The 24307-nt window shown below is 36.1% G+C and overlaps 1 protein-coding gene and 1 non-coding gene across 4 annotated transcripts in view; one reads left to right on the top strand and one right to left on the bottom strand.

Moving 5' to 3' along the window:
* Window positions 1-24307, bottom strand: part of Magi3 (membrane associated guanylate kinase, WW and PDZ domain containing 3) — a 220974-nt gene that overhangs the window by 56433 nt on the left and 140234 nt on the right. For all 3 annotated transcript variants that reach the window (XM_076933049.1, XM_034499901.2, XM_034499902.2), the window contains exons 4-6: window positions 20405-20614; window positions 16833-17010; window positions 13764-13843 (exon numbers count right to left, since the gene is read on the bottom strand). In XM_076933049.1, coding sequence (XP_076789164.1) covers window positions 13764-13843; window positions 16833-17010; window positions 20405-20614 — 468 coding nt within the window. The remainder of the gene's footprint in view (window positions 1-13763; window positions 13844-16832; window positions 17011-20404; window positions 20615-24307) is intronic.
* LOC117707949 (U6 spliceosomal RNA) lies at window positions 22881-22982 on the top strand. Its single transcript, XR_004606689.1, has one exon. It is a non-coding gene; the product is annotated as a U6 spliceosomal RNA (small nuclear RNA).

Below are 24307 nucleotides of genomic sequence, written 5' to 3' on the forward strand. Positions count from 1 at the left end.
CTACCGTGATCACTGTTTCTACGGACTTATCAGAATGACCAAAGTGTCTGAGCCTACTTCCCTATCCTAGCCCAAAGTCATTTTCATGTCTGAAGCCTTCTTTGTTCTAGCCTAAAATTTAGAACCCTGTCTGAAATTACTTCTTTGTTCTGGCCTAATATTTAGTTAGGTTCCTGCCTGAGATTACTTCTTTGTTGTAGCCTATGATTTAGACTCCTACCTGAAATTGCTTCTTTGTTCTAGTCTGATGTCAGATTCATGCTTGAAGCCTACTTCCTTATCCTTGGCCAATGTCATATTCCTGTCAAGCAGCCCCAAAGGCTCTCCACCTCTCCCCCCTTTTTTATTTCGTTAACAAGACTGAGCCTGTCTTAGGCTGCTCTGACAAGAATGCCTTCCTTACCCATCATGGAATATGCATTATCAAAGGCAATGCACTTATGTCTTAGATTGGTAAGGCTCTGTGCAGAATCTTACCCGTCTTTGGCTTGCCAGCCTGTTAATTTAATGACTTTGTCTGGAGGTCCATTTTCAGGTTTAAGCCATGTACTTTGGCTGCCAACATGTTGATGTCGTTAAAGATAAGCTTTAACATGATGGGCAGGAATAAAAGTATTCCCAGGACAAGAAGGGCTAGCCTGATCAAGCTATATATGCCATTCCTGAGGTTTGTCCAAAATGGAAATACTGAGCTCAGGCCATGGATAATTTTATTGGCATTATCTGCAGCATCAAAGGTCAACAGAGCAGCATTCTTTAAATTCATAATCTCATTATGCAAAGTTAACACACCAAGAGAGGTGTTACGATTATGCCAAATATCCTACAGGTGTCTTTAAACTTTTTTCTAATTATAATAACAATCATTGTGAATTTCAAAAGTAACACTACTCCAATAATATTTGTCATGACACTTGGGATGACTCCTAACTCTTGAACCCTGAACCTCCTTCAGATAATTTGAATGGTTACAGCATCATTCATTGTTCCAGATACCTATATAAATCCTTTTTTATACTCAATATATTAGTAACATTTTTTTGCTAGATGGTTAACAAAAATAGTTGTCTTAACTCCTTGTGTCAATGCTATTGCAGAAGCAGTGGTGCTAGCAATTAATGGAATTAAAGCTGTTATACCAGCAATAATCAAGCCTGGTTCTGTGAGACTGGGGGCAGAGCTGCCTCCCAGGATCTGCTCTCTGCCCAGGCACAGACCAGAAGGAACCAGTGCTCCTGGCCAGGAGTGAATTCCTGGGTCCTAGTGGGTCCCAGTTACTCCCTGTTTGGGGCGGAGTTGCTGTCTCCTTACCTAAATAAGATACTGCCCAGGTTAGAGCTCCTGGGAGGCCCGCTTTCTCTGGGTTCTGTCAAGAAATAAGTCTTTAAAAGCTGCAATGATAATACTTTGTTCTTAACTGTTAAAAAAAAGAAAAGTAAATGTGAGGAAAAAGTTGAGCAACAACTAGTTTTGAAAACACCTTGACAGATACATCTAAGAAGCTTTTTGTCCTATGAACCCAGATTCAACAGATAAATATAGGAAGATAAACATTGGCAGACACCATAGGAACAGCATGGCAATGGATAAGATTACTTAAACTGTGAATAGAGAAAGTTGAAAAATAGACAGAAGCTTAGGAACACTGACATGTTAGGAAGTAGAAGGCTAAAGTATGATCTTGTAAGAAGTCAAAGTGGACAGAAGCCACAACCAAGACTAATATAGTTGTGTAGAGCTGTTAGAAGAGCTACCAATACTCTAATGAGTTAGACAATCATCTTATTGATAAATTTAAGAAAAGCAGTTCCATACCCAGCATGGTGGTGCATGCCATTTACCAAAGCACTTAGGAGGCAGAGGCAGATGAAGCCAGCATGGTCCACACAGAGAGTTTCAGGCCAGTCGGGACTTTATAGTGAGAACTTGTCTCAAAATAGAAAAAAAAAGGAAGCAAACTGCTGAAAAGGAGGGGGTGGGGGAATACGTAGGCACTAAATGCCAAACTATTACTATCACTAATTTTCTTCGTCTTTTATTTTCTTTCTTTCTTTTCTTTCTTTTTTTTTTTTTTTTTTTTTTTTTTTTTTTTTTTTTTTTTTTTTTTTTTTTTTTTTTGAGACAGGGTCCCTCTTTGTATCCCTGGCTGTCCTAGAACTCACTCTGTAGATCAGGCTGGCTTTGAACTCAGAGATCTAATTGTCTCTGCCTCCCTAGTGCTACCCACTGCTCAGCATCAATTACTATAGTTTTAAAATAGAGGTAGAGACCTTAAAAAAAGATGTCCTTTAAAAAAACTTGTGAAAAATATAGTGTAAGAAGTGTGTAAAGGATGTAGGGTCAAGGACAAGAAGTATCTTTATTTGGGGACAGGAGATACATGAGTAACCTACCTATCCTCTTCTGTTTAAGAAATGGACACATCTTCCCAACTGAGTCAAAGAAGTAAATCTATTCTTGGCATACCAGGCATCTGAATGGCTCTAATGCCCATGAATTTATCCTTTACCTTTTCTTTTTTCAAAATGAGATTTTTTTCTTATTTAAATATACAAATTACAACCATGTTCTCATAGTGTAGGTCTATTCATCTGCTAATTTTCTATTAACATTCTCTAAGCTCCAAAATGAATTCAACACTCAATATTTATAAGATGTCTTTGGTAATTTATTCTTAATCTTTCTTATATCATATAAGAAATGGGATGGGTTGAGAGTAGAATGGAATCCTGATGTTGTATTTTAATATAATTATTTAAGCCAAAAAACATTAACTACTTTATTTGAATAAAAGACAAATGTATTCATCATTAAATCATTAAGATAGTGTGGAGACATAGATTTCAGAAGAGCAGTAAAGAAAGGACAAGTTTAGAACTGGTAAAGTTTTCCTAAATCTTAGATGATCAGTCAGTGGTAAACAACATCTTAAACTATAAAGTTCACATTTAAAATATTATTTTCTTTTCAACATCTACTCTCCATAATAAAGAATACTGGGGGGGGGGGGGGTGTGTCAGATATAGTCTATAATGAAAATAGTCAACAGCAGGGCTATTCTTTCCTGTGGAGGGAGACAGAAAGTGGTCAAGGTTGACAAGCATAAAACAAAAGAAGCTCAGGGATCTAATCATGGCCTCCCCACCAAATTACATGCGGACAATATTAGAATGTGTATCTAGTTGTAATCCTTCTACTAAATGTGCTTAAGTCTTCTTAAAATAAATATACAAGAACCATTTGATGAACTGTCCTTGTGGGTTTGTTTATGTGTATCTATGTGTGAACAAGTTCCACGATGCACATGTGGAGGTTAGAGAACAACTTTTAGGATTGGTTCTCATCTTTTTGGTTGAGGAATTGAAAGCAGACAGTCAGACTTGGCAACAAGACATTTTACCTGCTGAGCCTCTTTGGTGAGCCAAATTGTCTACTTTTGAGACTAAAAGGGAGCGCTATTAATAATTATGTTGTGATTAAAGAAATAGTCTGAATTCGTCAAATTCCATAGAGATGAATGGGAAACATTTCCAGTTTCTTTGAGCCCCTCGGTTCCTCCTACAAAGGAAAAAAGTATCCTATCTGACTAATGAGCTTTATAGAATGTAGTCAAATATGCTTGGGGCTCTAGAACTCCTGTTTCAGATGCCACCTGCCTGGAGAACAACATTCTAGTCTGTCTTCTACCATGCCTGCCTCAGGGGGAAGACCTCAAACTGCTCAGTGCTGCTGCCCACAGAGGTAAAACAGAGTGCTTATACAAATGCAGGCCCCACAGTCATGGCTAAGCCCACATTGACTTCATGTTCTGTAGTTTGTATCTTAGCTTTACTGTACTCTAAGCTGATGAATGAAGACAAGTATTTATCTCCTTCCACAAAAGAATAGAGAATTTTAAATACACTGTTTACAAGAATCATCAAATTAATCCGAAGACAGCACAATTCTTTCCTTTCCATGCCTCTTCTAGCCCTCCTTCTTTTCTTCCAAACATTTAAGTCTCTGGTGAAGGGATATGCAACTGACTAGGACAATATCCTTGCTCTTATGGACTGGTATCTAGTTACAGTACAACACATCACAGCACATAACTAGAGGAAAGTCTACCACTAGCGAAGACAGCTCTAATTCAGATAAAAGGAACATAGAGGGCTCCATGAAGAAATAACACTTGAGCCTTTTGGCTGGGGCAGACACCTAGCAGGTCTGCTCCTGTGAAGACACCATATCCTGAACCATCTTAGAGTAGTGGTGGAACCACTGCACTTGGAGCAGCAGAGGAATGACTGCACTTGGAACAGCAGAGGAACCACTGCACTCAGAGCAGCAGGATTTCAGGATCCCAGAGGAAGCCTGAGTCCCAGGAGTTCTACCCAGGAGCTCAGGATCACAGAGACACCTGAACTCTGAGGAGTTCTGACACAGGCAAGATAACTGGAAAGATAGTCTCCAGTCAGAGACAGTGAGTGCAGGTAGCACTAGAGTTAGTCAGATGGTAAAAGGCAAGCTCAAGAATATAAGCAACAGAAACCAAAGTTACCTGGCATCATCAGAACCCAGTTCTCCTACCATAGCAAGTCCTGGACACCCCATCACACCGGAAAAGCAGGATTCAGATTTAAAATCACTTCTCATGATAGAGGACTTTAAGAAGGACATTGACAATTCCCTTAAAGAAACACAGGAGAACACAGGTAAACAGGTAGAAGCCCTTAAAGAGGAAACACAAAAATCCCTTAAAGAATTGCAAGAAAACACAACCAAACAGGTGAAAGAATTAAACAAAGCCATCCAGGACATAAAAAGGGAAGTAGAAACAATAAAGAAATATCAACGAGAGACTACCCTGGAGATAGCAAACCGAGGAAAGAAATCAGGAATCATAGATGCAAGCATCACCAACAGAATACAAGAGATAGAAGAGAGAATCTCATGTGCAGAAGATACCATGGAAAACATTGACACGACTGTCAAAGAAAATGCAAAATGCAAAAAGCTCCTAACCCAAAACATCCAGGAAATCCAGGACACAATGAGAAGACCAAACCTAAGGATAATAGGTATAGATGAGAGTGAAGATTCCCAACTTAAAGGGCCAGTAAATATCTTCAACAAAATTATAGACGAAAATTTCCCTAATCTAAAGAAAGAGATGCCCATAAACATACAAGAAACCTACAGAACTCCAAATAGACTAGACCAGAAAAGAAATACCTCCAGTCACATAATAATCAAATTAAATGCACAAAACAAAGAAAAAATACTAAAAGCAGTAAGGGAAAAAGGCCAAGTAACATATAAAGGCAGACCCATCAGAATTACACCAGACTTCTCACCAGAGACTATAAAAGCCAGAAGATCCTGGAGTGATACCATACAGCCAGCCCAGACTACTATACCCAGCAAAACTCTCAATCACTGTAGATGGAGAAACCAAGATATTCCATGACAAAACCAAATTTACACAATACTGTCCCACAAACCCAGCCTTACAAAGGATAACAGATGGAAACCTCCAACACAAGGAGAGAATCTACAATCTAGAAAAAGTAAGAAAGTAATCTTCCAACAAACCCAAAAGAAGATAGCTAAATAAACATAATTACACCTCTAATAACTAAAATTACAGGAAGAAACAGTCACTTTTCCTTAATATCTCTTAACATCAATAGACTCAATTCCCCAATAAAAAGACATAGACTAACAGACTGGATACATAAACAGGACCTAGAATTTTGCTGCATACAGGAAACGCATCTCAGTGGCAAAGACAGACACTACCTCAGACTAAAGGGCTGGAAAACAATTTTCCAAGCAAATGCTCCCAAGAAACACGCTGGAGTAGCCATTCTAATTTCGAATAAAATCGACTTTCAACCAAAAGTTATTAAAAAAGATAAGGAAGGACACTTCATACTCCTCAAAGGAAAAAATCTACCAAGATGAACTCTCAATTCTGAACATCTATGCTCCAAATGTAAGGGCACCCACATTCATAAAAGAAACTTTACTAAAACTCAAAGCACACATTACACCTCACACAATAATAGTGGGGGATTTCAACACCCCACTCTCAGCAATGTACAGATCATGGAAACAGAAACTAAACAGAGACACAGTGGAATTAACGGAAGTTATGAACCAAATGGATTTAATAGATATCTATAGAACATTTCATCCTAAAACAAAAGAATATACCTTTTTCTCAGGACTCATGGTACCTTCTCCAAAACAGACTATATAATTGGTCACAAAGCAGGTCTCAACAGATACAAAAAGACTGAAATAATCCCTTGCATCTTATCAGATCACCATGGACTAAGGCTGGTCTTCAATAATCACAAAAACAATGGGAAGCCCACATACACGCAGAAACTGAACAACACTTCTCAATGGAACAAATACAGAGACAAAGTGTGGGACGGAAACTGAAGCAGGGGCTGTCTGGAGACCATTCCACCTGGGTATCCATTCCATGTGCAGTCACCAAAAGTAGATGTTGATGTTGATGTCAGGAAGTGCATGCTGACAGGAGCCTGATATAGTTGTCTCCTTAGAGGTCTGCTAGAGTCTGACAAATTCAGAGGCAGATGTTCACAGCTAACCATTGAACTGATCAATGGGTTCCCAGTGGAGGAGTTAGAGAGAAGCTGAAAGGGTTTGCAGCCCCATGAGGAGAGTAACAATACCAATCAACCAGAGGTCCCAGGATCTAAACCACCATGCTGGAAGTACACACGGAGGGAACCATGGCTCCAGCTGTATATGTAGGGGAGGATGACCATGTTGGGCATAGGTGGGAGAGGAGATCCTTGGTCCCATGAAGGTTGGATGCTGTGTGGGGGGGAATGTGAGGGGAGAGGTAGAAGTGGGTGGGTGGGGGCACATCCTCATAGAAGCAGGAGGAGGGGGGATGGGATAGTGGGTTCCTGGGTGTGTGTGTGAGGGGGAGAGTAATGGGGTAAGGGGATAAATTTAAAAAAAAGGAAAGAAATAACACTTGAGAATTGTGCTTAGAAATGGTATGAGTAAGGAAATATAATGCTTGCTCCTGGCAAAAGAAATGGACATATGACAAAGAAGGCAAAAATGTATCAGTGCCATGATAACACTTTGAAGAACATGGTTTAACTGTCTTTTTAAAAAATCCTTAGTACTTTATCAAATAGTCTGGGCTTTATTTAGTAGACAACTGGAAAACAAGAAAGAGGTAGTTATTTTTCAGAAAGGTTAGTTTAATAGTAAAAGGCAATGTCTCAAAACATTTTGGTTAAGTAGTCTACTCAGTAAAAAAAAATCTAAATATGTACTCTCCAAGACACATATTTACCCATATATTCACATCAATGAACACACACATACACGCACACACATTATAGTTGTATACATATATACATATAGTAATATGTATTTAATAAAGCATATATAAAACAGATGTTTAAGATCTCTAAGTTCAAGGCCAGCCTGGTCTACAGAGACAGTTCCAAGATAGCCAGGGGTACAGGGAGAGACCCTGTCTGGGGGAGCAGGGAGCAGGAAGAAGCAGCAACAAAAGAAATTACCCTCTGCACATAATAATAAAAACACTACATGTACACAACAACAATAACAAGAGAATATTAAAAGCTGCAAGGAGAAAAGACCAACTAACAGTCAGACCTATAACATCTGACTTCTCAATGGAAACTCAAAAACCCAGAAGGTCATGGACAGACGTTCTACAGACTCTAAAGGAGCAGATTATTATACCCAGTAAAACTTTTAATTGCAATAGATGGAGAAAATAAAGACATCCCATGATAAAAAAAAAACAAATTTAAAAGGTATTTATTTACAAACCCAGCCCTACAAAATATAGAGGAAAATTGTTACTTAAATAGGTTAACCAAACCAAGAAAAATACAAGGAATAAATAATCCCAGACCATCAAATCAGAAGAGGGGAAAAACAAACACATATACACACCACCTCCACACCACCACCACCACAAAATAACAGGAATCCACAAACATTGTTTGTTAATATCTCTCAACATCAGTAGTCTCAACACGCCCCTCCCCCCCAAAAAAAAACACAGAATAAAAGAATGGATTTGAAAACATGATCCATTCTTCTGTAACATCCAAGAAACACACCTTAACATCAACGATAGACATCACTGAGGGAGAACAAGGGGATACAAATTAGAAAGAAGACAAAGTACCTTCATTTGCATATAATGATTGTGTGTGTGTGTGTGTGTGTGTGTGTGTGTGTGTGTGTGTGTATGTATATATATATATATCCCTAAAAATTCCATCAGGATTCCTACAGCTGATAAACACTTCCAGCAAAGTAGCTGTATAAAAAATTAACTCACAAAATCAACAGCCTTTCTATATAACAATGACAAAGGGACTGAGGAAGAAATAAGGGAAACAACATCTTTGACAATAGCCTCAAATAATATAAAATATTTTGGGATAACTCTAACCAAGTAAGTGAAAGACTTGTATAATAAAAACTTTAAGACACTGAAGAAAGAAACTAAAGAAGGTACCAGAATATAAAAAGATCTTCCATGCTCATGGATTGGTAGGATTAACATAGTAAAAATAAAAATGGCCATCCTACCAGAACCAATCTACAAATTCAGTAAAATTCCCATCAAAATTCTTCACAGATCTCAAAAGGACAATCTTCAGCTTCACATGAACATACACACACATATAAACACACACACACACACATACACACACACACACACACACACCCAGCATTGCTAAAACAATCTTGAATAATAAAAGAAGTGCTGGATGTACCATCCACAATTTCAAGATGTAAACAGAGCTATAATAAAAACATTATATTGGTACAAAAATAGACATGTTATGCAATGTAAAAAAAAAACTGAAGACACAGATATAAATTCACACACTTATGTACACCTGATGTTTGATAAAGAAGCCAAAAAATACATACTGGAAAAAGATTATCTTCAACAAATGGTGCTAATCAAATTGCATGGCTGCATGTAGAACAATCCAAAGAAATTCAAATTTATTATCTGTCACAAAAATCAAAACTCCAAATAGATCAAAGACTTCAACATAAAACCATACATTGAACTTGACAGAAGAGAAAGTAAAGAATAACCTTGAATTCATTATCACAGGAAAAAACTTTCTAAACACAGGTACTAAAATCAGCAATTATGGGACCTCATGAAACTGAGACGCTTGTATATGGCAAAGGACACCATCATTTGTACAAAGTGGCCACTTACAGAATGGGAAAAGATTCTTACAAACTACCCATCCTATAGAGAGTTAATATCCAAAAGATTCAAAGAACTCAAAAAAACTAGACTTCAAAAAAACCCCAAGTAGCTCAATTAAAAATGGGATACTGATCTACACAGAGAATTCTCAAAAGAAGAAACTCAAATGGCTGAGAAATACTTAAAGTCATATTTTAATATCCTTAGTAATTAGGGAAATGCAAATCAAAAGTACTTTGAGCATTTATCTTACACCTATCAAAATGTTGCTAAGATCATCCTACGATAACCCAAACCCAGAAAGACACATATGATATGTATTCATTTATGTGAATAATAGCTGTTAAATCAATGATAATCAAATCACAATCTATAGCACTACTGAGATGAGGGTGGCATTGACAGACATCCCTAGGAAAGGTAAATACAATAGTTTTTGAGGGATTGGAAAGATGGAGGTATTGGAACAGAAGGATCAGGTGGAGAGGAAGAGGGAAGAGGGAGACAAGAGAAAAACATGAAGAGACAGCTAAAACTCAGGGCCATTTGAGAAGAAGTATGTAAACCTAATACAATAGAAGCTTCCTAAAATATACAGGTACATCAAGGTGATCTAAATGAAACCCCTAAATAATAGAAGAGACAGAGCCCCAACTGGCCATGTCTTGTCACCAAATGAAACTTCCAGTAGCAGGATTGGGTTATATTTAATTAACTTGTAGGCCTAAGGGGCCCCATAGGAACCCACAAATGACCCAGGCTTTTTGCTTTCCATAAACTGATGGCAAGGCCCCACTCCTTAAGACTCTATCTACATAACTCACTGAACATGAAATGCTGAGCTGGTGCCTATAGAGAGCCTTTGCCACATGTGATAACATATTTTGATAAAGGAAGGTACTCTGCATGCTACCAAAGGAGAAATGCAAACACCAACTGAACAGTAAATCCTTTGATCTACAATGGTGTCTTGCTTGCAAGATATGTTACTGCATGCAGTGGTGGCACAAAGCTTTTAGGAGTAAGCAACCAGTCTCTGATTTGACAAAAGGCCCACTCCATGAGAAAGAACCCATACCTGATAATACTTGGGTGATCAACAACCTGAGGTTAGATAGCCTAGGAACTTAGGGTAAAAACAAATACTACTGGTTTTTTTTTTTAAACAAAAGAAAACAAAACAATTAAGATGACTCTTAATGACATTGTGCTATACCTGTAGATCAATGTCTTACTCAGCCATCCTCATAGAAGCTTCTCCCTGCAGCAGATGAGGACACAGATGAGACCCATAATCAAATGTTATGCAGAGAGAGAAACTTTGGAACGCTCAACCCTAAATGGGATGTCTCCATCAAATCCTTCCCCTTAAGGCTCATGGAATCCCATGGAAGGAGAGCAGAAGAGTTTAAGAGGCAGAAGAGATAGAGAACACAAAGAAGACAAGGCCTCTAAATCAACATGAATGACCCACATGTGAACTCACAGAGTCTGAGGCAGCAATGCACAAGGCCTGCACACGTCTGTATCAGATGGGGTCCTAAAGCAGACAGAAGTGGACACATGCCCCATCCTAGCTCAGAAGCTATCTCCAATTGAAAACCACTTGCAAATGAAATTTTATTTTCCTCCAAGTGAGTCTCACTAGAGAAACAAGCTTCTCTTAAGGGTAGACCACATACCCAGTAGTAGACAGCCAACAGAAACAGAACTCAACAGCATCCTTGGAGGATCCTCGTCTTATAATGTGTTAGAGTGTATGTATGTATGTATGTATGTATGTATGTATGTATGTATGTATAAATGTTCTTAATTCTATCCTATTATTTTTAATTTTTTTCTTCTCTTTTTCCTTACCTTTGCATATATATTATGGCTTCCAGTTTAGTGTTTTTATGTGATTCTTAGGCATGCAAACCAGTGGTTGATTCTCTGTTTCTTGTGTCTTCTCTTAGACTCTTTTCCTTATGTTATCTTGATTTGTCCAATTCTGATTTGTTAGCCTTACTTTATTTTATTATGTTTTATTTTGTTATTATTTCTTAGAAGCCTTTTTGTTTCTAATAAGAGATAGAAAGGCGATGCGTCTGAATGGAAGGGAATATGAGGAGGAACTAAGAGGAATAAAGGGAGGGGAAACTGTAGTCAGGATATATTATAGGAGAAAAAAATCTATTTTCAATCAAAGGGGGGGAAAGTACAAAAAATATATAGACACTGACACAAACACAAAAACTTCATAAAAACACAAAAGCAGAAACCATAAAAAGACACGGGTGTATGATTTTTAAAAAGTTCAAACAAAGCAAGATGAGACAAAAAAATCTATAAAAATACCACTAAAATTGTTTTGTGTGGGCCATCTACTGCTGAGCATAGGACCTACCCTTAGATGCCCAGTGAGAAAACTAATTTTTCCTTTGAAAGCAGATGTCAATTGGAGACGGTATTACAACATTTAGTAACTTACCCATTTTTGCAATCACTAACTCAATGATATATTTCTATCATTCTTATGCAATTTATAAATAATCTCTTTTTCCCAGCCTTTTCCCTAAGTGACACCTTACCTTTCTGTTTCCCTAGATTTCATTTGGTTTTTTTTTTTTTTTTTTTTTTTTTATAGCAAGTAGTGCAATCTGGTCATTTGTGTCTTATCTTTTTTAACTTTGGACAATGTAAATTCACTTTGTTCATACATACACACATAATGAATATTATTTTTATTTCTGAGTATTAGCCCACTGTAGGGTTATATTACATTTTATATATTATCTAGTTGGATTGTTATTTTGGGTATATTTGTTAATAGTTTTACTATAAATACTTGTCTCTAGGTCTTTGTACACACACACACACACACACACACACACACACACTCACTCACTTTTCATTCCTTTTGGGTAGATACACAGTAATAAAACTGCTAAATCATATGGTGGAACAATTTATATTTATCTTTTTAAGAAACTGACAAACTATTTTCCAAAGTGGCTGTACCATTTTATAATCTGCACATTAACATAGAAGGGCTACTATTTCTATCCATATTTACCCACACTAATTGTTTTTATTTATTTTTTTTATTTTTATAGTCATTCTGGAGGATTTTGAAAGCAAAATAAATGGTTTTTAGCATCTTGTTTATACATATATTTTTTTCATTGAATTATAAATCACTTCTTTATAGGGGATGGGTCAGTGGCTCAGCTATTGAGAGCATTTACTGCTCTTGCAGGGGACCCCTGTTTGGTTCCCAGAACCCACATGGTGGCTCACAACCTTCTGTAACTCTAATTCCTGAGAGATCTGCTGCCCTCTTCTGGCCTGTGTAGATAATATATGCAGGTGGTACACAGATATATATAAAAAAACATCCATACATAAAGTTTTAAAAATTCCTCAAATAGTTCTTTTTAGATTCTTACTGTTAATTGCTCTGTTCAATATATACTGCAAAATCTGGGACTTGGTCTATTAATTTTTTCTTACCTCCCTTTCTCAGGGCGCCACAAGTGCTCTACCACTGACTTATAATACTAGCCCCTTTAAATGCATTTTCAAAGTTTTAGATAGGATCTCACTAAGTTTCCCAGGCTGCTATTAAATTTGCAATCCTCCTGCTTCAGCTTCAGAAATAGTTAGAATTATAGGCCTGCGCTAAACAGAATTGGCTTGACTTACTCATTTTCTTAGTGGTATCTTTTAATGAACGTTTAAAAATTTTAAATTAAGTACAGAACATCAATTTTCCTTCTCATCCCACTTTTACAGCTTGTATAGAAACTGCCAGACCTCACATCATCAGTACATTCTCCCATATTTATGGTTTAGCTTCATGATTAGGCTTTTGACTTATCTGAAATTAGTTTTGTTTAGGAAATGAGGTAAAGATAAGGCTTGCCTTCTCAGGACGCTCTTTTTTATTTTATTTATATATTTTGTAGAACTAGTGACAAACCAGAGCCTTATGTTCCTAATGTCAACTTTTTCCAGCACATGTGTTAAAGATGTTTTCTTTGCCTCAGTGAATTGATTCATGGCAAATTAATGGTAAATCAAGTGACCAAATATGCATCAAACTATTTCTGGACCCTGTTTTTTGTTACCTTGATCTGTGTGTCCTTCTGTAAGCCCTATACTGTCTTAATTTCTGTAGCTTTAGAGTAAGTCTTCAAATTTGGTGACCTATGCTCTGCATCAGGCATAATAAAGTTGTGCCTAATTTATTGAATATTTAGAATTTTTAAAGTTTGACTTTAAGATATACATTTAAAAGCAACAAAGGTATTTTTCTCTTTTTAGGGTCGATTAAAAAAACTCCTATAAAATTATATATAATGACATAATTACTACCATCAGCTAATTATGATTACAATCCACTGCTGATGTGCTTATGAATGTTATTATTTGCTTAGGATTTTGGAAAACTCATTATCTAGGCAAGAAGAGTGAGAAAGGATTAAGAGAAAAAGCCTAATATGAAAGGTTTCTGAATCTCTACCTCCATCTTCACAGTCTTCAGGGGCTTTGGCTTTCTTGCAGAGACGAGGATCCAACCAGGTGGTTGTCTTCGTATTATGACTGAAGTAAGATAAAGATCTCAGTTAGAAATAGTAAAATAAAGAGGAGAAAAGCATTTCAAAAGCAAAGATTAAAAATAACTAAAAAGCATATGACATTAAAAAATTTCTTTCCTACAGGCTCCATTTGTATACTACAGACTCAATAATCCTATTGTTCCCAATCCATTGCTTGGAAATTGGCATAAAGGAAAGGTAATTCTAGAGGCACAAGTTTGAGAATGAAGAGTTTAAAGAAAAGATCAAAAGCCAAGTACAGAATGAAAAGCTTATTTAAGCCATCAAAACATTTCAAAGGGTGGGCACATAGTCACATACTGTGTACTGCTAGTTGGCAAAGCCAGACTAAAAGTCATGTTTGTCAGCTACAGGAACCCCTTCTGAGTAATTTGCATTCGTATGTACAATGTTAGGGGTTGAAAATGTAGGCAAATATCAAAAAAAGCTTCTGTTCTCATAGAGATTCTTCAAAATAAGATAAAACTTAAAATTTTTAAGGTGGTTGTTCCTGCAATATACCAGTAAAAATTATGGCTCTGGTTAAAAACTATTCTATAAAACTCTATTTTCATCAACCTAGGTCACATGAAAGAAACAAACAAAAAAGGTGGAGCAGAGCAGAGAGACCATGCCATTGCTCCTTTCTATGAAGTAGGCCAAAAGCTGCTGTCAAAGAACAATGCGCTTGATTTCATTATAGGGTACAGTTAGTCAGCTTCAGGCCAAGTCACCATGTAAGACAGGACTGTTAAAACTATTAAACTGCAGGGAAAATGATTAGTGTTAAAAGTCCCTGAAACAGAGCTGAGGGTTATATGTAAGACTGTCCTCTGTCCTCCACTTGCACAACACATATACTGTGCACCTGTACCTACCCACATGTACTTGTGATATATATATATATATATATATATACACACACACACACACACACACACACACACACACTAAAAAAGTCTCTGAAACAGGCATATTAGAAAAGAAAAAATTATAGAGAAAATAAAGGAAGGCAACATAATGTCAAGTATTATTGAAGTTCTATGAACATAGTGATATTAACTGTCTCTAGGCCTTACAGTCTGTGACTACTTTCAGATATGATGCTTGTTGGCAGTCCATGGCAGAGACACTTTTTTTTGTGTAATACTAAATAATTTGTATAGGAAAACATGAGAGTGTTTTAGAACGTCTGTATTATACATCCTTACACAGAGAGAATATCCCTAAAATAAAACCCGTGCAATCAAATTTAGTAAAATGGAAGAGATCCTAACTCCTAGTCAGGGGAAAAAAAACTGTGGAAATACCTTCCTACACCAAATTCAATTTCTACTTGAGAAAAGCCTGACTTTGAGTATCCAATACAAATGTGATTGCTAAATTAGCAAAAATAGGTCATCTGCTAAGATCTAACCCAATATTCCCTGGGGAATAAAAGCTTTTGTTTCCTATCAGAAAGTCTTTGTTAAATATAATTTCTCCCTGTATTTTCATTTAGTAGTTTAGTTTCAATTCTTGTTGAAAAAATGCATTTATTTTATGTGTGTGAATATGTACCTATATAAGTCTACAATCACCACTAATGTTTACAAGAATGTACTATATGTAGTAAAAGACATTGTCCTCAAAATCTGACTTTTAAGCACTAGACTCTGACTTGGTAAAACAAACTGCTCATTCATCAGACTGTCTGAAGAAGCAGACTGAAGTCTTGAGCCCTAATTAATAACAAAAGGGAGGGAAGGAAGACGAGAGACAGAGAGACAGATAGAGACAGACAGAGAAAGGGAAAATCCGAGTGTAGTACCCAGACCTCAGTATTTTCAGTTAATTATTACATTTTGTAACTTTACTATGTTAATACTCTACTCCTATAACCAATTGTTTTAAAGAATAGGCTTACAGGTATATAGGAATATAAAAAATTGTTTTTATACTGAACTTTGAATACATTATTTGCATAACATTCTCTAGAGAAAATAACATCTAATTTTAGGCTGATCTAATTATGTGGTATTTAGTACCTCTATGAATATTATATTAATACTTTCCCATAAACAGCCTCCTATTTATAGGCTTCTATTGTACCAATTACTTTAAGGATCAGTGGTATTTTATACTGTATTTCCTAAATATATTATCTCAATACACCAACTTCAAACTTTAGGACTAAAAACATTTAAGTTAGATAATGATATGCTTTTCTCCATGATGATCATTTTGTTTATAGGTTGGTTTGAGACGGGGTTCCATGATGTAACCTGGAACTTGCCACGTAGACAAGATTGGCCTTGAATTGAGAGAAATCCTTCTGTCTCTGCCTTCCAAGTACTGGAATTAAAGGTGTACACCACAACACCTAGCTCTTAAATGTAATTTTTCAAAAGCTTATTAAATTGGGAAATCTACCTGAAAGGTTTTTTTCTTTCTTTTTTCTTTGAGTGAAGCAAAACATCCTTTATTCCTTTCATTTTCCATCAACTATTTCAAAACCAGAGGCCAGGAATGGCGACACAGCTCATTTGATAAAATATAGACATGACCTAGAGTCCTAGAAGTTACATGAAAGAGCTAGGTATGGTGGGGTGCCATTGTCTTTTTAGCATTGTGGAGGTGAAACAGAAACTTACTGGTCAGCCAGAAAAGACTCTATGGTGATCTCCAGTACCATGAGAGACCCTGTCTTACAAACAAAGTGGACAGAATCCGAGGAATGACATCTAAGGTTGACCTCTGGCTTGACACACGCACACCCTCCAGAGGCCAAATATACTGTATTATTAGCAGAGGAGGGGAGATGTCATTCAAGGAAATAACTAGACAAAGAATCAACTCAAATGAAAAATATCTTAAAATAAAAAGCAAGTGAAAGCTTAGAAATATTGACATGAGTAACCAAACTATGTTTTTCTTTCCTTTTCTTTTCTTAAGATTTCAGTTTATTCTCCTAGTGACAGGGCATGCTGAAAATAATACAGACATTTGCTTACTCAATGAAGTAGATCATTCCTGTATCAGTGTAGGCCATTTCCCAGTTTTTGGGCAGTGGTTCCAGATTCTCGTCTCTCATCATATAATTTCTAAAGTCCATGGAGCTATTTGTTTGGTTATAACTTGGAACAGTCTTCATCCAGCAGTCAGATGACTCAGAATGCATCTCTCGAGTGTCTGTCATTGTTGAAAACAGAACAGCATAAAGGGTAGATAAAGTTTGCTTGTTTTCTTGAACAAAATGCCAACTGCACACATCAATGCATATATAACATTGCAATTAAATACTTTTAATTTTAAATTTTCTTGGCTATTATGTGCATGCTTCTTTATTAACTTTGAAATACATAAAAATACTCAGGTTTTCTTCATTTTCTAACTAAAATGAATTCTACTCATCTGATGCTAGTCTGGGAAGGTAGAAAAAAACAACCTAACAAAACCACCACTAGAATCAATTCAGGAAGAATCTTAACAGCAGCACAGTACTTACACAGACCTTTTATGTGCCAAGCTCTATTTTAAACGCTTAACATACATTAACTTATAATCCTCATAGCAACTCTATTATTATTATCATCACTATTTTATAGAGTGAGGAAACCAAGCCACAAAGAGGTTAAGTTAGTCAGGTCACATCGTCATTAAACAGCAAACCCAGGATTTGAATCTAAGCAGCCTATGCTTCTGACTGCTATACTAAGCAGCTTTATACATCTTTAACACAGGTAGTAAAATAATTTTTTAAATGTTAAATATAATTCTGGTAATACTAAAATCCTTTTGGAGTCCCAAAGTAGGTAGGCAAACTAAAACTTGGTTATTGTTTAGGGAATCTACAAGTGATGCAGCAATACACTTAAAACACATTCCCAGAACTTAAAAATGTTACATTCTATCATTTTCACAATTTCTATATGCAATACCTCTGAACTAAAGAATCAAAGGAAAATAGTCATCCCTTGAATAAATCTAGTTACACAATTTGTTAATCTTGCTACTTACTGAGAATTCAACAGCAATAACAAAAATAGGACAGTTATAATAACAATATTCTGTTCTAGAAGTTATGCAAATATATCCTCCCTCTTCCTCTTCCTCCCCCCCTTCTCTCCCACCCCAAAATATCATACTATTCACTAATATTCTTAGACCACTTCTGACTGTGGTGATAGAACTGGAAAAGTGGAGGTTCAGATTATAGAGGATTACTGAACTACTGTTTTTCTTATCCTGTATATTATGATCTCCTTGTTGATTATTTCATGTATAAAACAAAACCAAGTACAAGTACAAAAAAACTATAAAAACTCCCATCATTCAATCGGCAGAGCCCATTTATCTACCACCACTTATTACTATTGAAAAAAGTCTGTGTTCCTTCCCAAGGCTAACCCTCCAACTATTAACAATACCTGACTCTTTCCTACCTTCAGTCCCTCTCCTCTCTATACCACCAATCTTCCCGACCTATTAGATCATATCTCTCCACATAAAAACATGTCACTTCTCTAGTCTTTAAAAATAAAGTTATCTTTCTCCTCTGACAAGGCTCTCAAGTTTTCCACTCTATGCCAAACCACCTTCAGACAGTTCAGATTTGTTACCTCTATTTCCACTCCTCCATTTCTCTATAGACCTCACTCTATCAAAGCTTCTGAACTTCCATTAATAAAACTATACTCACCAAGATCACCAATGATCTACACATTATCAAATCCAATGATTGATTCTCAGTGCACATCTCATTTGAACTATCAATAGCATCTAACATAATTGGTTACTTTCTTCCTTCTATATGCAGTAGCTTCCTTACTGCTATCTCTAGTCATGCCCATGCCTTCTATTGCCTATCTCAATAGAGGAGCCAGAATGCACCCACTAACCTGTTACATAGTCTTCTCAAAGTGCAACTGTGTCCTCACACCTCAAAATAAACCCCTGAATTCTTACTCTGGCCTCTAGAACTATGCAACATGTACTCTCCTCCCTGTCATTATTGCCTGACCTCACCTGTCACTGTTGCATTCTTTTACCTTTCATCATTCTGCTCAAACTATTTGCTGTTGTCTAAATATTCCAAGCATACTACCATTTCAGAAATTTAAATTTACAGTTGCCTCTTAGGAATGTTCTTCTCTTGGATAGCTGGACTTTACTCATTTGTTTCAAGTCTTTTCTGACAGTTTATCTAAAACTGCAAGTTGGCTACCTCTAATTTCTACCTCCCACATGCCTTGCTAGTATCACCAGACACACTTTATATGTTATTTATCCAGTTAAGACTCTCTCACCAGAAAGTAAACTCTGAGAACAGGAGTTTTTGTCTGTTTTGTTCACTATCTTATTCCTAGCATTTAGAACAAATGGCTAGCACTTAGTAGCCCAGCAGATGTTCAGTAACTATTTGTTAATGAACAAATGAATGAAATTCCTAGTTTATTTTCCTTGCAGAATATGTAATAAAGATTGAAAGGTATACAATGTAGTAGTCAATCTGGAGGTGAGTTACATCTGGGGAAATTAAGTATGCCAGACAAAAGCAATACCAACTAAATGATCTGTATTCTTTCTCAATGTTATTCCAAATGACTAAACCTTTTAAAACATGATTTTCGTCTTGACACCTAAATACATTGGCTAACTCATTTAACATTAAACATAAGTATTGAGAAGTTAGAACAATAGCCAGATCTCACTGTTTGCAGGGGGAAATAAACAATGATCATATAAGGCAACAAGTATATACAAGGAAAATTTTAATTGGTGATGAAGGAAATTGAAGATGTTTTGGGATCATATAGAGATGGGCTGCAAATCTAGGGACAGAATCAACATTTATTTCCTTCTATATGCCAGGTACTGTTCCTGGTGCAGTAGACACAGTAATGAAAATATAAATCCCCCAAAATTCCAGTCTTCATAGAGTTCACATACTAGCATTCCAAAGAGAATAGCTACAATAATAACACTAATGCTCATCTTTGTGAGGTCTGGTTTCCCAGTTCTCTCTCAATTAAATGCAAAGATCTCCTGGGAAATTACAAAATTATTCAGGGACACTCAGAGCAGATTCTTCACCCTTATACTTCTATTTTCATTCAGTGAGGAATATGGAAGTTAAACAAAAGATACAAAAAATATCACTCTTATTTGAAAATTATCTTTGAGTAGATCCAGAATTTAAATTAAAAATATTGCTAATGAACTTTTCAGTTAATTTCTTCTGACACAGCTCCAAAGTCTATGTGCTTTGTGGGGTGAAGGCTGTATTATAAAGCCAATTTTGTTTTAATCCTGGGAAGTAGAACTATGCCAGTAAGATCCCATATCCCAACATCACAAGTACTTCAGACAACAAGGTAATGCCACATCATTAATGACAGCTCAGTACTGCTAACTCATGTCACCTTACAAGATGACCCAAAGCAATATACACTGTTCTACACACAGCTTTCATAGAGAATTAGAATCCTATCACCTGCTCTACATATAGCTCAAGAAAAATTTTAGTATTTCAAGATTAAAGCCAATTAAAAACCTATCAGAAGTTGTTAATATGTTTACGAACCCATGCTTCCACTGCCATTAACAGCTTCTTTGTCCTCATCTTCCTCTTCTTCAGGCAGAGAGCTGTCCATCCTTTCCATTTTGCTGACAGATGTAGTTCGTTTTCTTTGGGATTCTGTGTCAAACTCATTGTCAAAGAGGACTTGATCAACTGGATCGGGCTGGAAAGGACTAGGCTCTGCTGGAGGCTTGGGTGTGCCATAAAAATTTCCTGTGGTGTACAAAATGATGGCAGCTGAAAGCAGGAATGCTGACCAAGTTACATGAATACAGCTTACAGAATGCCTCTGCCATTGACTAAAAGGCCAAAGCATTCTGTATGGAAACATTTCTCACATCTTGTCATATATCAGCTAACATACTAATACTGTTTGTATTTTAATTTTGTTTTATACAGGTTCTGAATTAGGGCTGACTTTGAAAATACAAAAGTATCAATTCTCTTATGCAATACTGGAAGACACAAAAGGTATTATCAAATTAACTAATTTTGTTCTAATGTATAAAATGAATTATTTTACTAAAATGAGAATATATACAAAGGCTAAGAACTATTTCATATAGGAATATAAGCTGCTGTGTAATTTTAAAAAGCTTTCTGCATACTTGAATTATATTACCTGACAATTTATTGAGGAGCCAGTATATATCAAGTTCTATACTAATATACACTCAGAAAAGTAAGAGATAGTTTAATGTATTTTTCTGAGGATCTTTGATTTTTCCAGTACCATTACTTGGTCAAGGTAAAAATAAAAACAAATGCAGTAACTTTCAGTTTGTCATGCAGCTCCCACTGAGCAGGCAGGCACCATGTGAAAGTGTTCAGAAGTCTAGCTCTCTTAGCAGTCATTGTTCTTACTCCTTTTGACTTTATGTCAGCCATTATGCTACTGTTATTAAAAAGTTAAATATTCTTTAAGAAAAAAAACATTTTCACCTTTTATTATTGTGCTTATAAAATATCACACTCTTAATCAAACTGTTCAGCTCTAAAAGAGGCAATTAAGATGCAGATTGACATAATGGAAATTAAAGAAAAACACTGGTTGTTTTTCTCTTGATAGAAAAACAATCATGTTAGGCTACATAACACTAAGACAAATCTAGAAATAAATAGTGTACCCTAAACTCATATGTTAAAGGGAGAAAACATTACAGTAGAACCTGTGTAAGTTTGACTATAAGTACAATCATCAATATTTTAAAAATCAAAATTAATTTTTTCTTTGTTTTCAAAGAAAAAATTTGTTTATTTGAAGTGGGTTATGCCATATAGATAGATACAAAGATTTGTATTAAAACAGATTAGATTTTCTGTCAATTTTCTGACCTGTATATAAAGATGCAAGGGAAAAGCTAGTTCATTATTTTCTGAGCAAAGTACTTAATACTGCAAGCAGAGGTTTGGTTGGGGGAAAAGATGCACCATAATCTCATTTTTTCCCCATTTTATCTTATTTTATAGACAGTACTTCACTGAGTAACCCTGGCTGTGCTGGAACTCACGATGTATACCCAGGCTATTCGCAAACCACAGAGATTTACCTGCCAGTGCCTCTTCAGGAATTAAAGATGGGCAGTAGCATACCCAGCTATTTTTCTGTTTTAAAGCTCAATAATCACACTATCAAGGATTTTGGATCAACCAAAATAGAAATGAGTACAAGGAAAAGTTAAGGGGGAAATGCAGAGTACAAATTGCTATCTAGTCACTAAATAGGTTTTGGGGGTTGCATAATAATTTCTTAAGTAGTTTTCTTCTTTAAGAAAGACCTTCCTAGGGCATACAGGCATATATGTAGATAGAGTACTCATGTATAAAATATAAAATGAATAAAATCTTAAAATAAAAATTTTAAAAGTATGGGGGAGGGGATGGTAGAGAGATAGCTCAGTGGTTAAGAGCACTGACTGCTCTTCCAGAGGTCCTGAGTGCAATTCCCAGCAACCACATGGTGGCTCACAACCATCTGTAATGGGGTCTGATGCCCTCTTCTGGTGTGTCTGAACACAGCTACAGTGTACTCATATAAATAAAATAAATAAATCTTAAAAAAAAAGAAAAGAAAGAAAGAACCCCTGTGTTCTGCTGTGAGGAATGAAAACAGACAACTATTCAAAACTACTTCGTCAGACTGAGTAAATACACTCTACAAGCCAAAAAATTTTGGTCTAACACTAGGAGAATAGTGAAATAAAATGTAATACTCAAACTATGGCATACTGTAAGAATCAAATGTAATGAATTCAGATAAATGTAGGACAATAATAACAAGGAGTAATCTAAAAGCTGTAGTAATATGTAAAAACAATAAAGAATGAAATGAGACAAAGAAGACAGAGCACATAAATAATAAATATGTGCAAAAGATACAGTAAACATTTTTGTAACAACATATATAAAAATATGAGTATCAAATAAATAAGAAAGGTTAACTATAAGAGATAAGCTATCTGGATAAAAGTAAGAACAAGTGCTGGCTTCAGTAGCACACAGACTAAAGTTGGAGCTGCACAGAGATTAGCATGGCCCCCTGCAAGAATGACATAAAATTCATGAAGCAAGTCAGATCTTTACTGGACTTGGGGTTTTTTATTTATTCTTAGTTTAATTTTTTCTTTTGGGGGGGATGTCACAGGGTGGAGAGGCACACACAGATGGGCTGGGGAATGAGTGTTATTGGAGTGCATGATGTGAAATTCCCATAGATGGTGCTATAAAAATTTTATGTGGAAAAAAAAATGAAAACAAATTATCTTGTTCATACCTCTGACATGTTGGCAAAATTGATATTCCTATTGTTTATTTTAAATTTCTTATTTTGTTTCCTTCATAGTATCTCAATTTATACTTAATTTAATTTTCACTGCCTTCCCTACTAAAATACTGAATTTATTAAAGCAATAGCGTTTTAATCTTGTTCACCACAGTATTCCTGGGTCTCTTACAGGACTTGGCACATAGTACGGACTTGTCAAGTGGTTGCTAAATAAATAAAACATGATCAAATCAATTTTTAAATGAATGGATGATTCATGTGAGCTGAGGCCAGAAAAAAATAGGTCAAAGTTTACAGGCAGGAAAGAAATGGCTCAACATTCCGAATAAGAAAGGGATGTGATCAGAAGTATCAGAGCGGAGCCTGAGGAAGCCCAGCACTGTACCAAGGGGCAGGATGGAACTAACAAAGGCAAGACACTGGAGGGAAGTGAGAGAGGGGGAGACCAACTGCAATAGTATCATGAAATCAATAAAGGGCCTACAATGTTATAATGAACTCACTCAATAAAGGACCTACAATCTTATAACAAACTCAATAAAGGGCCTACAATGCAGCAGTGAGAAGAAAACTGTAGAAGTGGATACCAGGACAAAATGACCACATGTGGTAACTGAAGTGAAACAAAGGTGTGCACACACATGCACAAGCATGCATGCGAATGAGATGCATTCATGGGTATTCACTGAACACCATCTCTATACGCCAAAGACAGCATCAAGTAAGAAAGGCATTATCATTACTACGTAAAGTTGTGAGAAGCATCCTTATAAAAGCAGAACAAACAGGATGAAAAAGTATAAGGTGCTATGGAAATGGATAGGCTTGCCAAGGGAAAAGTGTATTAGTTCTTTTTTTAAAAAAAAGTGCATAACGTGGAATCATTTAAGAGTTGAAACTGACCTCAAGTTTATACTTCAGGGAAACAAATGGGTACAGGAAACAGAGATATGAAAATCAATTATTGATGCTAACCCTCAATCTATACTTTCTTTTTTGCAAGATTTTAAAGTACACACAGGCTTTTCAAAGTTTATGGACTTTAGACTTCTAGCCATGGACAGAAAGCCATCAACAAGCAGTTGTTGGGTTTAGATGATAATGGTGAATTGCTTTGAAAT

This window comes from Arvicanthis niloticus, chromosome 4 (genome assembly GCF_011762505.2).
Source record: "Arvicanthis niloticus isolate mArvNil1 chromosome 4, mArvNil1.pat.X, whole genome shotgun sequence".
NCBI lineage: Eukaryota > Metazoa > Chordata > Mammalia > Rodentia > Muridae > Arvicanthis > Arvicanthis niloticus.